The sequence below is a fragment of the Canis lupus genome, chromosome 4 (genome assembly GCF_011100685.1).
Source record: "Canis lupus familiaris isolate Mischka breed German Shepherd chromosome 4, alternate assembly UU_Cfam_GSD_1.0, whole genome shotgun sequence".
In the NCBI taxonomy this organism is placed as follows: Eukaryota; Metazoa; Chordata; class Mammalia; order Carnivora; family Canidae; genus Canis; species Canis lupus.
The window spans coordinates 35,468,550-35,485,873 of NC_049225.1; the positions used below are offsets into that span (position 1 = coordinate 35,468,550).

The 17,324-nt window shown below is 65.6% G+C and overlaps 1 protein-coding gene across 2 annotated transcripts; it reads right to left on the reverse strand.

The window, feature by feature from the left end:
* Positions 1 to 1,326: 1,326 nt before the first annotated feature.
* On the reverse strand, positions 1,327 to 16,783 carry MMRN2 (multimerin 2). 2 transcript variants are annotated; one of them, XM_038534529.1, is made up of 7 exons: positions 16,549 to 16,783; positions 7,731 to 7,859; positions 7,534 to 7,640; positions 7,369 to 7,449; positions 6,437 to 6,643; positions 4,695 to 6,323; positions 1,327 to 2,330 (listed from the first exon to the last, which is right to left on the reverse strand). In XM_038534529.1, the coding sequence occupies exons 1-7, from the start codon at positions 16,710 to 16,712 to the stop codon at positions 1,945 to 1,947; spliced, it is 2,703 nt and encodes a 900-aa protein (XP_038390457.1). In that variant the 5' UTR covers positions 16,713 to 16,783; the 3' UTR covers positions 1,327 to 1,944. The 2 variants fall into 2 exon arrangements, with proteins under 2 accessions (XP_038390457.1, XP_038390458.1); XM_038534530.1 differs by having other exon boundaries at positions 6,437 to 6,601; positions 16,549 to 16,781.
* Positions 16,784 to 17,324: the final 541 nt, after the last annotated feature.

Consider the following 17,324-nt stretch of genomic DNA (forward strand, 5'->3'; position numbering starts at 1 on the left):
CCGGGAAGGAATCTGCACCCAAAGCTATTGGATGCCGTAGTGGAGATATGAACCTGTCAACTGAACCTTAGAATTCGTGTCAATCTGGTGTCCTCATTACAGAAGTGGGTTTTTTGTTTTTTTTTAAGATTTTATTTATTTACTCATGAGACACAGGGAGAGAGAGGCAGAGACCCAGGCCAAGGGAGAAGCAGGCTCCACGCGGGGAGCCCGACGCAGGACTTGATCCCGGGCCCCGGGGTCACGGCCAGGCCTGAAGGCAGGCGCTGCGCTGCTGGCCCCCCGGGCGGCCCTACAGATGTGTTTAACAGGAAATGTGCACTTTGCCTGGTGGTTAAGGTCTTGTTGACTAGAAAGCTTCCTATGTCACAGCCACTGCCTCTCGAGTTCTCGTCCCAGAAGCTTCCGGAGTGACCCACGGGCCCGATTCAGCAGTCGCGCCTGCACCTGTAACCCGGATGCAGGGGGCCGGCCCCGTGAGCCCTCAGTGGGTCAAGTGGCCCTGCTGGGGGGCAGAACACCCCCGATGAAATCTTAGATGCTGAGAGCGCACCACGCTGGGGCCTCCCCGGTGGTCAGCCAGCCTGGCCCGGGGTGATGGGCGTGAGGCACAGAGGCGGCGCAGAGGGTCCCTCGGGAGGCGGGCGCCCTGCGAGCAGCGGTCCAGTCGTGGGCCGGGAATGGCCCCGCCAGGTCACGCCTCAGGTTGGGACTGGCCTTGGCCACTGAGGGCCGCACTGGGCCAGAGGCCGTGGCCGGGGGGAGTGGCAGGAGGCAGCGTGACCTGGGACGCGCGTCATAAAGCCCTGAAATCCACAATGAAGCCGGCCGACAGGCACCAGGCACCTCGCTCCGACGGGGAAGCTCCCGAGGGGGGAACTGAGGTCGGGGCCGGCGGCCAGGCCCTCCGTCCCCTTAGCACCCGTGTTCCAGCCAGTGCAGCGCACGAAGCATGGCCGGTCCATTCGGGGGACACGTGCTTGAACCCATGGGCCTTAGAAAACCGGGAGGAGGGCTGAGCCGCGGCTGCCGGCCCGAGAAGGGTCTGCTGGGCCGTGCCCCACGCCCACTGCTGGAGCGCGGACGCCCCTGAGGCCGGGCCGGCTTCTCCAGCCTGTTCGCTGCTCGCGGGGCCCGATGCTACGGGGCCGGTGCAGCTCCCAGTGCTCCCGCCACTGCCCTCGGGAGGCCTCTGCAGGGAGCTCCCTGGACCGAGAGCGGCCGGAATTAGGGGAGTCGCGTTTGCCCCAAATAGCTGCATTGTGTCCCGCGTGTGCACCCCCTTTCCCGGGTCCCTTTGCTCTCCGCGAGGTCAGCAGGCAGGCATTCGGAGGGCAGTGCTTTATTCCAGGCGGGTCGTGACGGGGAGATCTGGACACGCGGCCTTCACTTCCCCCCTCGGCCCCCCTCCCGGTGACAGGCGCTCGTGAGGCTCGGGACGGCCACCAGGGCACGGTTGTGCTCGCTCCGGGTCATGCTGGGCAGGTGGCGGCCTCCACCCTGTGGACCAGGGAGGACAAGACGGGAAGCGAAGGTCACAGAGAAACTAGGGAAGGACCAGAACTAAGGGCAGCGGGGGCGGGGGGGGGATTCTCTTCCCTGGTAACTCGAGCAGGCCTCAGGCCCATTCCCAGCAGAGGCGCCGCCGGCCGCTGCCCCGCTGCCCCGAGGTGGGGGGACGGGCTCCCGGTGTCGTCCCCAGTGTCACCTCCAGCATAACGTACTCCTCCTGGGGAGGATGAGGGGGAGGCGGCGGCAGGGGGTTTAGAGGTCGCAGCCACGGGAGAGCAGCCGAGGGCGGGCAGGACCCCCGGAGTGGGCGTCGCGCGGGTCCATGCTCCCCGCACCCGGGGCCGCCGGGCGGCGCTCGGGCTCCTCTCCACACCGTCACCTCCAGGCCCCGCAGCTCAGCAGGCCCCATGCGGCGCCCCGGGCGGGCGGCCTTCAGGTCCTGAGCACCAGGAGCCCCCCGAAGGCCGAGGCCGCAGGGCTCCTGCTCCTCAGCGACCCCCGGGTCAGCTCGAACCACACCCTCTCGCCGCGCTGCAGCTCGGCCAGCGCGAAGGCCGTCGCCGTGCCGGCCGCCCTGCCATCCTCCGGGGAGCCCACGGGGGTCTGGCGGCGGCCCCCGAACACCAGCTGCCCGCTGCCCGGCCCGGGGCCGAACTCCACGCTCACGGCGAACAGGTAGACGCCGCGCTCGGGGGCCAGGAAGTAGCCGTGATCCGGGAAGTAGCTGCCGCCCACGTTGACATGCGTGGTGTTGAACTTGACGGTCTGCGGGGCCGCGGTGCCTCCTGAGCAGCTGGCGTAGAAGGCCGCGGGGGAGCCTGGAACGCAGGGCGCCGCTCAGTGCCCGCCTCCCCGCCCGCACATCGCACCCCCACGCCTGCCCGTCCCCTGCCAGCAGGGCCACCGGGCACCCTGGCTGACGGCCCGTGCCCCAGTGGCACCCTCGGGCCGCAGAGCCCCCGCCAGGCCAGCAGGACGGGAACACCAGCACCTGGTCTCTGCCCCCTGAGCACCCCCTTCCCCTCCCAACGCCCCGAGAGCCAGGCCTCCCTCCTCTGGGGAAACCGGGGCCGCGGGCGCTCGACGGCTGCCCGAAGCTGCGCAGCTTTGCCAGGGCGAGAAGGCCGGCCCCCCACGCTGGGGCACCCACCCGGAGCCTGGGCTGAGGGATCCAGACGGGCCCAGAGGGCGAGCCCGCGCCCCCACGCACGCGGGCCAGCACCGGGACCTCGTGGGGCGAGTGTTCGGTGAGCCATGGCCTGCCTGGGCCGACGGGGAGGCAGGACGGGGCCACGGGAGGGGAAGTGCCGTCCCCCGGGCTCCGGCCATGACCCCGGCCTTGGCACCGACAAGCCACGTCCCCTGGGCGCCCCCCCCACCCCCCGCTGTCTGTCCGTCTCCTCGCTGAGACCAAACTCCGCGTGCCGGAGGGGATGAAGCCAAGCTCTGCCGCAGGAGGGCCCCGCCGGGTGCGTAGAGACCTGGCCCCCCGCAGCCCCAGCACCTGGCTCCCAGCCCAGCAGCAGGCCCGGGGTCGGGACTGCGCGCCTCATCCTGGAAGGCTCCAGAGCGGGCAGGAGGGCGGTCCTGCAGCACCCCAACAGGAGCTGGGCGCTCGCCCGGCTGCAGGGGCCCCACAGGGCCCCCCCCCGCGCCCTCCGCAGCCGCCCGCAGGCAGCAGGAAACTGAGGCCAGCAAGTGCACTGGCCGCGAGGGGCTGTGCGCTGTCCACAGGGCGGGCAACCTTGGGACGGGCCCCGCAGCCAGGCCGCTACTTCCCACACACCGGGCTACCCGCAGTGTAGACAGCCCGACGGCGGCCCTGTCCCCAGTCCTGTGTCCTGGAGGAGGAGTGGCCACGCCCCAGGGCCAGCCTCCTCGGGCAGGGGATGGTCACCTCTGTCTAGGGTCCCCTTCCCAAGGCCACACGCAGGGATGGAGGGGCCAGGAAGGGGGGGCTGCACGCACGTCAGCCTCCCAGCTGGCGACCCAGGCCCCGGGGCCCCGCAGGGACCAGTCGTCAAGGGCCTGTCGCACAGGAAGGGCCAGCACCCTAGAGACCGCATGGCAGGGTGCAGGGCTCCCTGTGCCACCTACGGCCGTGTGACCAGGCCCTGGGCCCTGACCTGTTGGAGACTCCACAGGGACCCGGCGGGGCAGCGGGATACGCCAACCACAGGGCCACGAGGCCTCCTGGCCCCTCCTCGGGGGCTGCCGGGGCAGGTGACCCCAGCCCCTGTGCGTGTGTCTGTAGGGGAGCAGGTTAGAGACTGCGGGGCGTGGCAGGGAGGCGGGAGGAGCTGAGGCCGGGCCTGGGGCTACCCCAGCTCCAATGACGGTTGGCCAGCGGTGCTGACACGAGCCTCAAACATTTAGTGGGGGCCCCCGCGGGCTCCCCAGCCTCCGCCCCGCAACCTCTGCCTCCTGCGCATGAGGCAGCATGAGAGGCCCCGGCCTGAGCAAACGGGTCAGGGCCAAGCTGGCCCTCAGCGCTCCCGGGGCGCAGCCTCCCCGACCTCTCCCACGCAGGCAGCCCTGTGCCCCGACGCCCCGGCCTCCCCAACACCCTGGCCTCCCGGCCTCCTTTGTCCCCTCAGCCTCCCTGATGCCCTGGCCTTGGGCACTCACCTGCCTCCCCGCCTCCCCAGCCTCCCTGACCCCCTGGCCCCCCTGGCCTCGGGCACTCACTTGCCTCCCTGCCTCCCTGGCCTCCCTGATGCCCCAGCCTCCCCAGCCTCCCCAAGACCCCAGCCTTGGGCACTTACTTGCCTCCCCAGCCTTCCGGCCTCCCTGGTCCCCTGGTCCCCTGGTCCCCCGGCCTCCCCGAACCCTGGCCTCAGGCACTCACCTGCCTCCTTGGCCTCCCGGCCTCCCTGGTTCCCTGGGTCCCCCCATCCTCCCCGATGCCCCAACTTCGTGCACTCACATGCCTTCCCGGTCCCTCTAGTCCCCCTGGTCCTCCCAGTCCCCCGGGTCCCCCTGGCCTCCCCGGTGCCTGGACCTTGGGCACTCACCTGCCTCCCCGGCCTCCCGGCCTCCCCCATCCCCCCCAGTCCCCCCAGTCCCCCTGGGTCCCCCCGGCCTCCCTGACACCCCGACCTCGTGTATTCACCTGCCTGCCCGGTCCCCCTGGTCCCCCTGGTCCCCCTGGCCTCCCCGATGCCCCAACCTCGCGCACTCACCTGCCTGCCCCAGCACCGGCCCTCTGGCGGGCTCGTCCGCCCCAGGCTCCGCTTGCTTCCTGTCCCTCCTGCGGGTGCCGTCCAGCCCTTTCTGCCTCTTCCCCTTCCGGCTCAGCATGGCCTGCAGCTGTCCCAGGTCCAGGCTGACGTTGGCCGCCAGGAGCCCTTGGAAGTTGCCAAAGAGGCTGTGGAAGAGGCGCTGGTGCTGCTGCAGGTCGCCCCTGGTGGCGGCCAGCGCCTGGCCCAGGCCATCAACGGTGGCGCGGAGGGTGGCGTTCCCGGCGGGCCCGCAGCAGCCGGCCACGCGGTCCAGGTCGGCGTCCAGGCGCTGCAGCTCTCGCGCCAGCCCCGCCGCCCCAACGGCCTCCAGCGCGTCCACCCGCGCGGCCAGCGCGCCCCAGGCCAGCGCCTGCTCCTGCAGCCCGGCGGCGGCGTCGCGCAGGGTGGCCACGATGTGCTCGTAGCGCAGAGGCAGCGCAGCCGGGTCCTCGGCCAGCCGCTCGGCCATGTCGTCCCCCAGGAGCGCGGCCAGCGCGGCCTCGTGGCGCAGTGCGTCGTCCAGCAGGGCCGCGAAGTGGCTGCGCAGCCGGCCCAGCTCCCGCTGCACCTCAGCCTGCGCCTCCTGCAGCGCCCGCGCCTCGCCGTCCAGGGCCCGCAGCGCGCTCCGCAGCCGCGCCCGTTCCGCCCGCGTGCGCTCGCCCTCCTCCTGCTGCGCGGCCACCGCGCGGGCCAGCGCCGCCACTGAGCTGCTCAGGGCCCGCAGCTCTGAGCCATCGGGCTGGGGGCGCTCGCCCAGGTCGTCGGGGATGCCGTCCAGGCCTGTGGGGAGCTCCTGGCAGGTGCAGTCCTTGGCGTACCTGGCGAGGTCGGCGTGGCTGCCCTGCAGCTGCTGGACGGTGAGGTTGAGCTCCAGCAGCTGCCGCTCCACCTCCTCCCTGTTCTCCTCCAGGATCAGCGACTTCTCCATGAGGGCGATGCGCAGCTCGCGCAGCGCCGTGTGGTTTACCTGCAGCTCCCCGAGCCGCCGCTCCACCCTGCTGATCTGCTCGAAGGTTTCGTCGGACTCGGAGTACAGCTCCTTGATCTCATCGGCATGCTGCGCCAGGGTGGCCCCCATGTCTGCCAGGGTGGCCTGCAGCTCTGCGTCCCTGCGGCCAGCCGCCGCGTGCAGCGCCGACACGTTCCTCTGCAGCTGGCCCAGCCTGGCCTGCAGGCTCTCGGGCTCGGGCCTGGCCGCTGCCCCCATGGGCTCCTGGGCCCTGAGGGCCCTCTTGACCTTGGCGTCCACATCCGCCTGGACCTCGGAGAGCGACTGCTGCAGGGAGAGCTGCTGGGCGTGCATCCGCTCCTCCACGTCCTGCCGCAGCTGCGCCACCCTCTGCGCATTCTCCTGGACCTTGCTCTCAAATTTGGCGCCGAGCTCCTGGAAGTCAGCCCTGGCCACCGCGCTCTCCCAGACTCCCCTGATGGCCTGTCGGTTGGCCTCCACGTCCAGAGACAGGTTTCTCAGGGCTTGGGAGAGGCCATGCAGGCTCTGGTTGACGCTCCTCCAGGTGGGGCTGAAATGCACCTGCAGGAAGGCATCCAGGTGCAGTGGCAGCACCTGCTCCAAGGATGTGCTGGGAACCTCTGCAACAGAGACCCGCTCTTACCCACGCTGCCCTCCCCCAGCAGGGACCAGGGACGCGTCCTCTGAGATCCAGGCCCTCCGGCCTCCCTCCTCTCTTGCCCTCGGGCCTCACCGGGCTCCGTCTGATTCGCCTCCATCGCAGCGGCTGTGAGGTTGCTTTCCAGGGCCTTCCACAGGCCCGGGAGGCCGTCTGCCACCTGGTGAAGGTCATTCTGGAGGTCCTCCAGCAGGCGCCCCTGCTGCCCCAGGACATGGCTCAGCTCCGCAGCCCGCTGGCCTGGAGACACGGAGACAAACGTCCAGGCCTGCCTCCCCGGGCCTGGCCGGACCACGGGGTACACAGAAGGAAAGTTCCAGGTTCAGACGGAAATTTCCAGGGGGGGGGCAGGGGGATGGTGACGTCCTCTGAGCAGGAGCTCAGCAGCTCAGCTCCAGAGGGGGAATGCCCACCCACGAGCCCTCACCCTCACCCTCACCCTCACCCAGCACCCGCAGCAGACATGACTAATCGATCTCGGCACACTTTGCTCCTCGGCTGTGTGGACGCGGCCTCTCAGTGCCACTCAGGCAGCCCTTGCCAAGAGATAGGCGTTCATCGCATGACGAGACTCACTCACCATCCCAGACGTGGCCCAGCCTGGAGAGGCCTCACGAGTGGTGCCTCTGGGTGGTTCTGTGCGGACTCTACACCAAGGGTGGCATGACTTCCTGGCCCTGGGAGGGCGCGTGTGGGAAAGCGTCCTGCAGGCCATGGGATCTCGCACCATTCAAGGGCCAAGGAAGGTGCCAGAGGAAACTGTCCTTCCCAGGACAGGGAGTCGGGGAAGGGGGTGCGTGTGCTTAGGCAGCGGGTGGCAACCGAGGGCCCTGCGACTCTGGCCTGCTCGGTGTGGGGGCAAGCTGCCCCAGAGCCACAGAAGGGCCCCTGCCGCTCCGGGCATGGAGACTTCCCCAGCCAGTCCTGCCCTAGCCCAGGAGAAAGGGCCTGGGAGCACTTCTCGGCGCCTGCCTACCCCTCCTGCACCTTCTAGGCAAGCAGCGTACCAGGTTCCAAGGCGACGGGCCCGTCCCAAGGCTCCTGCAGGCCGTCACCTGGGTCCTCAGGCTCAGGGGTAGCCGTGGGATCTGCAGACGGGAGGTGGCTGATGGTGAGCCCACAGGTCAGAGCACCCACCGGACTTGGAGGGGGGGAGCCCCGGGGAGCCCTACCGTGGTGCTGGCAGTCAGGGCCCGCAAAGCCAGGGCAGCACTTCCAGGCCACGGAAGCCAGCACCTTCTGCTTGACCTGGTACACCGGCTTGTGGGCCACGCGATACCTGGGGAGAGATGGCCAGCTCGGTGACGCCAGGGCAGCCAGCGGGGACGCAAGAGGGTGGCCCACCCTGCCCCATCCGGCCCCTGCTCACATGACTCGGACTCTCTGGCAGTCCGGAGCCCCCTGCGGGCATGGCTGCTGCGAGTGGACGAGGAATTTCTCTGTTTTGCAAGCGGCTACAAAGGTCACCAGCCTGGACTCCTGGTAAGGGCACCAGTTACTGGAAGACAAGCCAGGAGAGAGGCCTCCTGAGCACCCCAGCCCCCCCCCCATCTGGCCTGGAGGTCAGCAGTGGTGCCAGCCCCACCCCTGCCTCCCTGCCCACCCACACCAGATGCCTGGGATTCCAGAACCCATTAGCCTGAGAAGAGAGCCCTCTTGCATTATTCATCCCTCCTTCCACTCCGGACAAAAGCTCCAGGAAACCCGCCCTGCAGGAGCATCTGACCACGGCCCCTGAACCAGCGGCCAACCCAGAGAGGCTTGAGAGCACCCCCAAAATCACACAGCAGAATTACCCATGGGCCAGGATGGGCTCTCGGGGGTTTCTCTTGGGGCCAGGGAGGCAGCACAGTGCTGCTGGGGCTGGAGAGAGGCCTGAGTTCAAATCCTTGCCACCTAGTCCATGTGAGCTGGAGCGAGGCACTTAGGGCTTTCCCCCTCGCCCACGTCTCGGATGGAGGTGCTGCTCCGCTCCTCCAAGCGTGCGGGTGAGGACCCGGGGCCTGGCTCCCGACAACACTGCTGCCCCGTCACTGCCACCTCTTTCCTGACTGCAGACCGGGCTGCGGGGAGGGCACCTGCACCCTGGCCATTCCCCGCATCATGGAAACGGACTTGCAAAGAGTCATGGGAGTGGACAGCTGAGAGTAGTCCCCACTCCAGGAAGTTCTGCAGGGCTGGAGGTCACGTGCAGCCTCTCGGTCTCTGCCCTTCACCCCTTCACCAGGCTCCTTTGCCTGGTAATCAGCTCCCAGGGTTCTCCGGGGTTGCAAGAGGCAATGACCCACATCGCTCGGCTCGTGGCCGCTGAGCTGAGCAGCACGCAGTGCCAATACAGACACACAGACCTTCCCTGCAGGGTCCCAAGGGGAAGCAGGCAATCGCAGGTGGCGTGGAAGCTGCTAGGACCCGGGGAGCCATCCAGGAGGTGGTAACCAGGCACCAGGAGCTGTGACAGGCGTATGGCCCGCAGTGCAGGGGTTGGGCAGGCAAGTGGCCCAGAGATGCTGAGAGGCCAGGCCGTGGGGTCCTTGAATTCCCGCTGGGGACCCGGCCTGTGTCCTAGAGCACGAGCTGTGGAGGGGTCTGAGCAGGGAAGTGCCATGAAAAAGCCACCCTGGCTTCTGGGGACAGAACGGATAGGAAGGGGCAAGCTGTAGGTGGCTGTGTCAGGGATGTAGGTGGGAGATGTTGGCAGGTCCCATGGGTGACGGCGGTGGATGCAGAGAGAAGGGGCACACTTGTCAGATATCAGGAGGCAGTGTCGGGGGCCTTGCAGGTGGAGTGGCGCGGCTCTCGGGCTGAGGGTGTATTCTCTGGGGCCGGCCTCCCACCTGGGGCCGCCGGGCGCCACCACACAGGGATTCTGCCGGGGTGGAGCGGGGAAGGAGTGAGGGGGACCGAGTGACGACACCCGTTACAAGGCCTGGGCCCCCAGCCTGAGTTCCCACTCAGTTCTCAAAGCCTGGCAGCCAGCCTTCCCCCCGGGCCGCAGACTGAAAAAGCGTGTCAGGAAAATGACCCCACTCGAGAGGATGGACCGAAAACACGACAACATCAGGGGCTCCCCGTGCAATGGCCCAGCAGGGCATAGTGTGACGAAGGAGGTCAGGAAGCCGCATCCGCACACCCAGGTCCAACCAGCTTCGTAGTCTGCTCTCAAGGGGGCAGACGTCTGAGACGACTCCTGAGAAAGATCTCCGTACAAAAGGGGGGAGGTCGGAAAAAGCAACTGGGGGGAAGAATCAACTTGGAAAAAGCCAGCACTGCGCAGAGAAGTCCCCCAAATGTGTACTGATAGCCCCAGATTGATAAAGGAAGAATAGGAAGCTATTGGGGCGCCCGGGGGGCTCCGTGGTGGAGCGTCTGCCATCGGCCCAGGACATGACCCTGGGGTCCCGGGATCGAGTCCCATGTCGGACTCCCTGCGTGGAGCCTGCTTCTCCCTCCTCCTGTGTCTCTGCCTCTGTCTCTGGGTCTCTCATGAATAAATAAATAAAATGCTTTTAAAAATCTGAAAGGGGCGCGTGCTGAGGAGGAGCCGCCGCCTGCCCCGGAGCAGCCCCGGGCCCGCCCACCCGCGTCCAGATTTTTTAAAACTCCAACGTCTAATGGTTATGAAGACCACGTGGCCGAAGCCTGCGGGGATGATATCGGGAGAACGAATTTAACTGTCAACTACCGCCCTCGAGGCGTGACCCAGGATGAGGCACGGAGTCCGTTCAGCAGCATTGGTGACATGACCCTGCAGAACCCACTCGGGGTAAGGCAGAGGGCACAGCCCGGCCACCACGCCGTGAGCCATGTGACCGCAGGGGCCGAGAGCAACCACACCGAATGGCCTGCGGCTCCAGTCGAAAGCCATCAAGGTGTCGTCCGCACCCCGAGCTTGGAAGTCATCAAAGACGCCAACCTGCGCAGCGGTGGGCTCCCGCAGACCGTGACCCGGACGGGGAGGGCGTGCTCCCTCGGTTCGGGGGAGCCACCAACTCCCGGGGCCTTGCGGATCAGACCACAGGTTTGTCCAGAGGGGTTGCGTTTATCTGGTTCGACACACGGTCGGAGGCGGAAGGGGCAAGTACCAGTCTCAATGGTCATAAACCCCCAGGTTCCTCTGAGCCCACTACAGTGAGGTTTGGGCCAACCCCAACCGGAACCAACCCGTGGCACTGCTCTCCCAGCGGTACCGCTCGCCCGCCAGGCGGTTCGGAGGCCCGGTTCGCCGCCAGGCGCAGAGATTCAGGTTCTCCCCTGTGGGTGTAGATCACGAGTGGGCTTTCTGGTGTCAGTGTCCTGGGCGACGCATCTTCGGGCTGGTGCATCTTCATCTACAACCTCGGGCGGGACACCCATGAGGGGATCCTCTGGCAGATGTTTGGCCCCTTTGGGGCGGTCACCAATGTGAAAGTGATTCGCGACTTCAGCACCAACAAGCGCAAAGGCTTTGGCTTTGTGACCATGACAAACCATGAAGAAGCCGCCATGGCCGTAGCAAGTCTGAACAGCTCCCGCCTGGGGGACAAAATCCTATAGCTTTCCTGCAAAACCAACAAGTCCCACAATAACTTGCTTATGCTTTTTTTTTTTTGTATGGAATAGATAATTAAGAGTGAAGAAGTTAAAACTTTTTTGTTAGTGTACAACTCATTTTGCACCAATTTTCACAAGTGTTTGTCTTAGTCTAAATGAGAAGTGAAAAGGTTTTTATACTCGGGGATGCAACCTACATGTTCAAATGTTTGAAATCCCACCATGTTAAACCAATGTAAGTTTCTTAAGTTATTTCCTTTAAAATATATATTAAACAGAAATCTAAGTAGACCGCATTGACTAACCAGTCCCTCGGGATGGTGGTGAACCTGAAGCATGCTTTAACTTCTAAGACTAACACTCGTTTCATTTGGTGTCTCCACACACTGGATAAAAAACACAAAAAACAAACAACAACAACAAAAAACAACAAAAAAGGCATGACCTTTTAGTTTTAGTTTTCAAACGAAAGATGTTAGGCAGATGCTGAGTGTGCGTTTTCTCAACTGCTTCAACATTTTAAGCGATTTCGGCTTTAGTTGACAGGAAATTGCTTTCCCAAGCAGGTGCCATTGCCACCTCCTGCTCACTCAGCCCCGGGGCTCTGCAGGGGTCCTGGCAGTGGCAGCAGGCCGTCCAACGGGGGGCCGCCACCGGGGAGGGGCCGTACGCCAGGCCCTCCAGAGAAGGGCACCCACGGGTTTCATAAGCCCAGGCGCCAATGGGAACGGACCAAAGAGTTTCAGGGAAACTCCAGTATATTCCAGAGTCAGACCTAACTCCAGGGCATGCCTGAAGATGTGCTGCTCCTCTGACATCCCGGATTTCTGTGCACACGTTGCATGCACGGTGCCCCGCACACCGGGCGCTGGTGTTCCCAACCATTTCTCCACTTTCCAAGAGCAGTTCACATAGCTCGAATGCCTAAGATTGCTCTATATTTTAAGAACACAGAAACAGGGCAGCCCAGGTGGCTCAGCGGTTTAGCGCCGCCTTCAGCCCAGGGCCTGATCCTGGGGACCCGGGATCGAGTCCCACATCGGTCTCCCTGCAGGGAGCCTACTTCTCCCTCTGCCTGTGTCTCTGCCTCTCTGTGTGTCTCTCATTAATAAATAAATAAAATCTTTAAAAAATAATCACAGAAACATTTGAGCATTGTATTTCTCACATCCCTTCTCATGAGCGCTAGACTTGTTTCCATTTTAGTCAGATTTTGTTTTGAAACTTTGCTTTCATATCAACACTCAGCAGAAAAGTACTCACTTCTTGCCAGTTATCTATTAACAACAACAACAAAAAAAAAACAACTTTGATTTGTAGCTTTAAAGATTAACCCTCCCAAGTTCTCTGCATAACTGCCTTGACATTTTGGGTTGTTCTGTTAATTTTCTTTTGCTTTTTTGTGTTTTTTGTTTGTTTTTACTTTTGCATTTAAGACCATTAAATTTTATTTTGTTCTGCTCGGAAAAAAATAAAAAAAATAAAAATAAAAATCTGAAAGGAAAATATCTCCAATTTAGAATCCTATACCCAGCCTAACTATCAAAGTCAAGGGAGCAGAATAAACACATTTTCAACCAATCGGGTCTCAAAACGCTGCCCACCTCAGGGCCCCTCATCATCAGGGAGCTACTAGAGCAGTGCTTTGGAATCTTGCCGTCAGATCTTCACGTCAAAGCCACCGTGTGGCACTTCATAAAGAAGAGCCTCTGGGCTGCAGTAGGTCAGTGGGGCAAGTGTCTGGGGCTGGGGCTGGGCCTCAGCATTCTCAAGCGGCCTGGGTGTTCCAAGTCAGAGCCCAGGAGGCGCTCCACTTTGCCAGAGGTGCCCCAGCTGCACAAGCCAGAGCACCCAGACAGAGGAAAGCAGGGTGTCAGGAGACAGGAGCTCTGGCAGGGAATTGAGGGGAAGGGAGTCCCCAGGAAGATGGCACAGGGAGCGCCCCGTGCAGCCGCGGGCAGGTGGTGTGGGCCAGTGTCCAGACCGGAGCACAGCTAGGGCTCCGAAAGCCACGCCACCGAGAGACCCTGGCAGTCAAGCATCTGGCACGGATGAAAGGGGAGAGCAGGCGTGGACAACAAATGGGCCAAGAGTTTGGGGCTGAGTAGTGACAGAGACACTAAGCCAAAGAAACAAAAACCAATGGAGGTAGTTGTTTATTCCAGGGAAGATGGAAGGTAGGAAGCTGCGGGGGTGCGGGGAGGACTCGCGGGGTGTTTCTTCTCAACTCTCCACTTGGAGCAGCGAACAGTCACGTAGAAGTAGATACTCAAAATGACAGTACAGGAGGAGGAGGGGCAGGTGGTGCGTGTGTGCACGCACTTACGCACATGCATGTGTCCTTGCACACCTACGTGTGAACAATGGGGTTCGGGTATGGGGTGGGAATGAAAACTGAATCGTGGGGGCTGCTACTTCCCAAGAAGCAGCAATCTAAACACGTCAGTTAGAGACACAGGTCAACGGCAAAGGATTTACCTGGGGAGTCAAAGGTCCTGCCTCTGGGGACCCGTGGGGACAGGGGCTTCTGACTGTGTCAACTTAGGCCCTAGCCACAGCCGACCCTGACCCTGACGTCAGCGCAGTTCTTCCATAAAGGGGCAGAGAGCAAACACCTCACACGAGGCTGACTGCATAACCTGTAGCGCCCGGCGCCAGGCGAGACTGTGGGACAACGGGTGTTAAACCCAGCGGGGGGCCCTTCCGTGGGCGCCCTCTGTGGCCGCTCGGGTCACATGCCCACGGAACCCACCGGACTTCAGGCAAAGAATATTTACTCAGCGCATCAGGAGCTGGGCCCACAGCTTCGGGGCCACAGGCGGGGCGGCCCCCTGCACAGGCCAGTCCAGGACCCAAAACTCCCACCCAGGCGCTGGGGATGTGCGGGGCCGGGGCCAGGGCCAGTGGTTCTGGGGGTGTGTGCGACCTGCGTGTAGGGGGCGCAGGCCAAGGACGGCAGCAGCCGGCCCCCCGCGGTCCGAAGGCCAGGATGCCTGCCGAGAAACACCTGCGGGCAACCAGGCTGCGTTCTGGGCTCCCCCTCCCGGGGCGCAGGGTGCAGGAGGCCCTGCCGGGCCGTGGGTGCGTGTCAGCCTGCCCTGGGGGGGGGCGCTGGGACTTTCCACCCCAGGCTCCTGGGACCGGAGGCGGTGCCGCCCACCCTTCCTGCCCAGGAACTTTCTCTCCTGACCTGCCCAAACCTCAGCTCCAACTGTCAACCCGCCCACGCTCCCCCTCCCTTGGCAGCCTGTCCCCTTGGCACCATGCAGGCCGCTGGCCTGCGGGCCCTGGGAACATTCCTGACCTTTGCTTTGGTTTCCTCCAGCTCCTGGCAGCCCCAGAGCCTGAGCCCCATTGTTCTCAGTGCGCTCTCCCCCACCCCCCCACCCCCGTGCGCCCTCATCTCCTGGGGCCCCCTGCAGCCCCCCCAGGCTGCACCCCATCAGGAGAGCATCTGCCGGAGCCCGGGGTGGGGGGGGTGGCCCTTCCTGTCCCCCTTCCTGGACCCAGGGTGGCCTTGAGCAAGGCCGCCCCACCCCCCAGGATATGCAAGATGATTCCCACTTCCAGCCTCCCTGGGGGCAGAGGGAGGGGACGGAGGCCAGAGGGAGGGAGCTCCAGCTCCAGGGAAAGTGTCGTGGGTGGACGTGCAGGTGCCACCGCGCGGAGGGGGGGGGGCGGGGGGACGCCGACCGCCCACATAGCACAGCCCTGGTCACAGCATTTCACCAGCTCTGTCTGTGGGCTGGGAAGGGGCTGGGGCAGGGGCCTGCGGCCCTCTGTGGGCTGGGATCCCCTGGGGGTGCCCGGCCCTGCTTCCCGGTGGCCCCAGGCAGGAGCTACAGCCCTGGAGGTGGCTGTGGCCTGCGCTCCTGTGCCACCCCTGCCTCCGGCCTGACGCCTCCGGGCCCGAGCTCTCAGCCACAGAGCATCGCAGGTGCTGCCCGTTTGGGGCCAGACAGACGCCGGCCATCAGGGCCCTGCCCTGTGCTACCCCCACCTGGGTGTGGGCCCCGCTCCGACCTCCCCAGGAGCTGGTGGCCCGGGGTGGCGTCCCCATCCCTCTGAGCCTCACGGCCCGTGGAGAGGGCAGCGCAGCCCCGAGCACCTGGAGGGGGGCACCCTGCCCTGGGCTCGCTGGGCCCCCACGTAGGCACTGACGGGCCCCCATCCTAACTGCTGCCCGGTCCCACTCCCACGGGAACCACGGAGCATCGCAAGAGTCCAGATGCACCCGGCGCCGGGGGCCCGGGCCGTGGGAAGCACACTCACATCCCGCCCCCACCCTGCGGCCTGGCACCCGGCACCCGGCACCCAGCACCCACTTGTTCCCTTTGAACCTGTCCTTGCAAATAGTGTGACCTGGGCCCGTGTCCAGGGCCCCCAGTGCTTACGAGGAACAGGTGGGAGGAACACGGAGGCCTGGTCCCTGACGACAGCCCCACGGCCCCGGGGCAGGGGGAGGCCAGGCCGTGGGCCCTTCCGCCTCTCCCTTCACAGAGGAAGCAATCGGCGGGAAGCTGAGCAGCGTTTCCTTCCTTTCACACCGGCCCCTCGGCCCCTGGAGGCGCTGACAACCGGTGGGCCTGCTGGGCGCGCTTCCCCGGGAGCGGCCGTCCTGGTCGGCGCCCTCCTGGCACCCCGTCCCACGAGGGCTGGGGGGCCGGAGCCCCGTCGGAGGAGGGAGGGCTGGGGGGACTGGGCTTGGTGGCCTGAGAGCAGACCTGAGTCACCTGTGTCCCCAGCCCACCGACCACCTGCCCCCGTCTCCAACCCATCCCACCCCCCACGCCCACCCTGCACTGAGCCGGTGCGACCGTGAGCGGGCCCCCCACCCCCGACGGGCACTGGGGGGGGTAGGTCGCGCCGCTCACCCCAGATCCATATGAACGCCGGGAGCCATGGGGGTGGCTCTGCGTGCCCTCGGCTGTGTGACCGGGGCGGCTGCTGAGCCTCGGGCTCCTCCACCACGCGGGCTGTTGGGAGCATCGCCAACATTGGGAAGGGGACAGCTGAGATGGGCCCGGGGAGGGACCCCCGGCTCCAGCCCTGGGCCCAGACTGGGGGTCCGGTTCTGACGCCACCGCCCGTGTCCAGCGGGGCCCCGGAGGGGTGCTCCCTGGCTGCCGCGGGCCCCCTGGGCTCCGACCGGAGCGGGGCGCCCTGCGTGCTGGCCACCTACCCTAGGGCCAGCCTGAGGACCCGCACCGGGCCCCCTCAGGCGAAAGTCCAGGCCCAGGGGCATCCGTCTTCTCTGACTTGGGCCAGGTCAGCCTCATGTAGGCTCCACTGTCAGTTCACCTGCTCCCAAAAACTGCAGCCACTGCCGGGCCAGCTGGAAACTTCCGGAAGGACTGCCCCTATCGCCCCTCTCATGCTAAGGGGTCGATGGCAAGAAATGCTCCTGCCGAGCCCCGGGTCTCCCGCCTGCCACGGGCCAGGCCGGGAGCGTCCTGTGGCGCCCGGTCCGGGCTGGGGGGGGGTGGGGGGCTCCCGAGGGAGCCTGGCACGTGGTCCCATTAAGCCTCACCGGCGGCCCAGCAGGTGAGGAAATGGGGGATGCCGTGGATGGGCAACCGGGTTCCCAGGAGACCCTGTCCGGCGGGACTGGGACTCGGCTCCCGCACGTGACCGCCCAGAGGTCAGGTGGCCCTTACCGTCTGCCGGGGTCCCCGCTGGGGTCCTCAGCCTCTGCCGTCCAGGCCCCAGGGGGCCGAGGGCTGGGCGGATCCGAGCCCCCGCTCCCTGCGGCCTGCGCCGAGGCCCCCAGCAGCCCCAAGCCCAGGGGCCCCCCGAGGCCGAGCAGCAGCGTCAGGATCATCCGGGCGGCGGCGGCTGCACCAACTGCTGCTGACCGTGACGTCGTCTTCGACTTAAGTCTCAGAAGGAAAAGAAAGCAGAGAGACAACAAAGAGAGGAAGTGGCCTGGGCCGGCCCACCGGGCGAGCCCTGTCCGGCCCCCCCCCGCCCCCCACGGCAGCCAACTACCCAGGCCGGTTCCGTGCCTCGACAGGACTCGGGTCAGGGACACGGGAGGTGTGGGGCGCAGGAGGCGGCCGCAGCACATGCGTCCCCGGGAGCCAGGAGAGGAGCACGGGGCGGAGCGGGGCCACGGGAAGGGGGTCAGTGGCCGGGAGCCTGCTGCCCGTCCCCGCTGGTGGCCGGGACACGGGGGGCACCTCAGGCCTACTCCGCGCCCTTTGCCCCAGGCTGTGGGAGCCAGCAGGTGGTGGAGACAGACAGGGATGGGGTGTCCGGGGTGGGCGTCGGAGGTGGCACTGGGGGCCGGAGGCCGGGCCACGGGGAGCCCTCCTTGCACCCTCTGCTGGATCCTGGGGGGTAGGTGACCGCGGCACTGGTGACTCACCGAGCAGCCCAGGCTGGTCCTGCGGGAGGTTGGCCAGTGTTGCCTGACCGGCCCGAGGACCCTGAC

What these genes read in the sequence shown, in the direction of transcription:
- MMRN2 (XM_038534529.1), bottom strand. Translation starts at nt 16,712, where the DNA reads ATGATCCTGACGCTGCTGCTCGGCCTCGGGGGGCCCCTGGGCTTGGGG. An exon ending in TGCCAGAGAGTCCGAGTCAT is followed by an intron (nt 7,641 to 7,730) that starts GTGAGCAGGGGC and finishes ATCTCTCCCCAG; the next exon opens with GTATCGCGTGGCCCACAAGC. An exon ending in GCCCGTCGCCTTGGAACCTG is followed by an intron (nt 6,644 to 7,368) that starts GTACGCTGCTTG and finishes TGGTCCGGCCAG; the next exon opens with GCCCGGGGAGGCAGGCCTGG.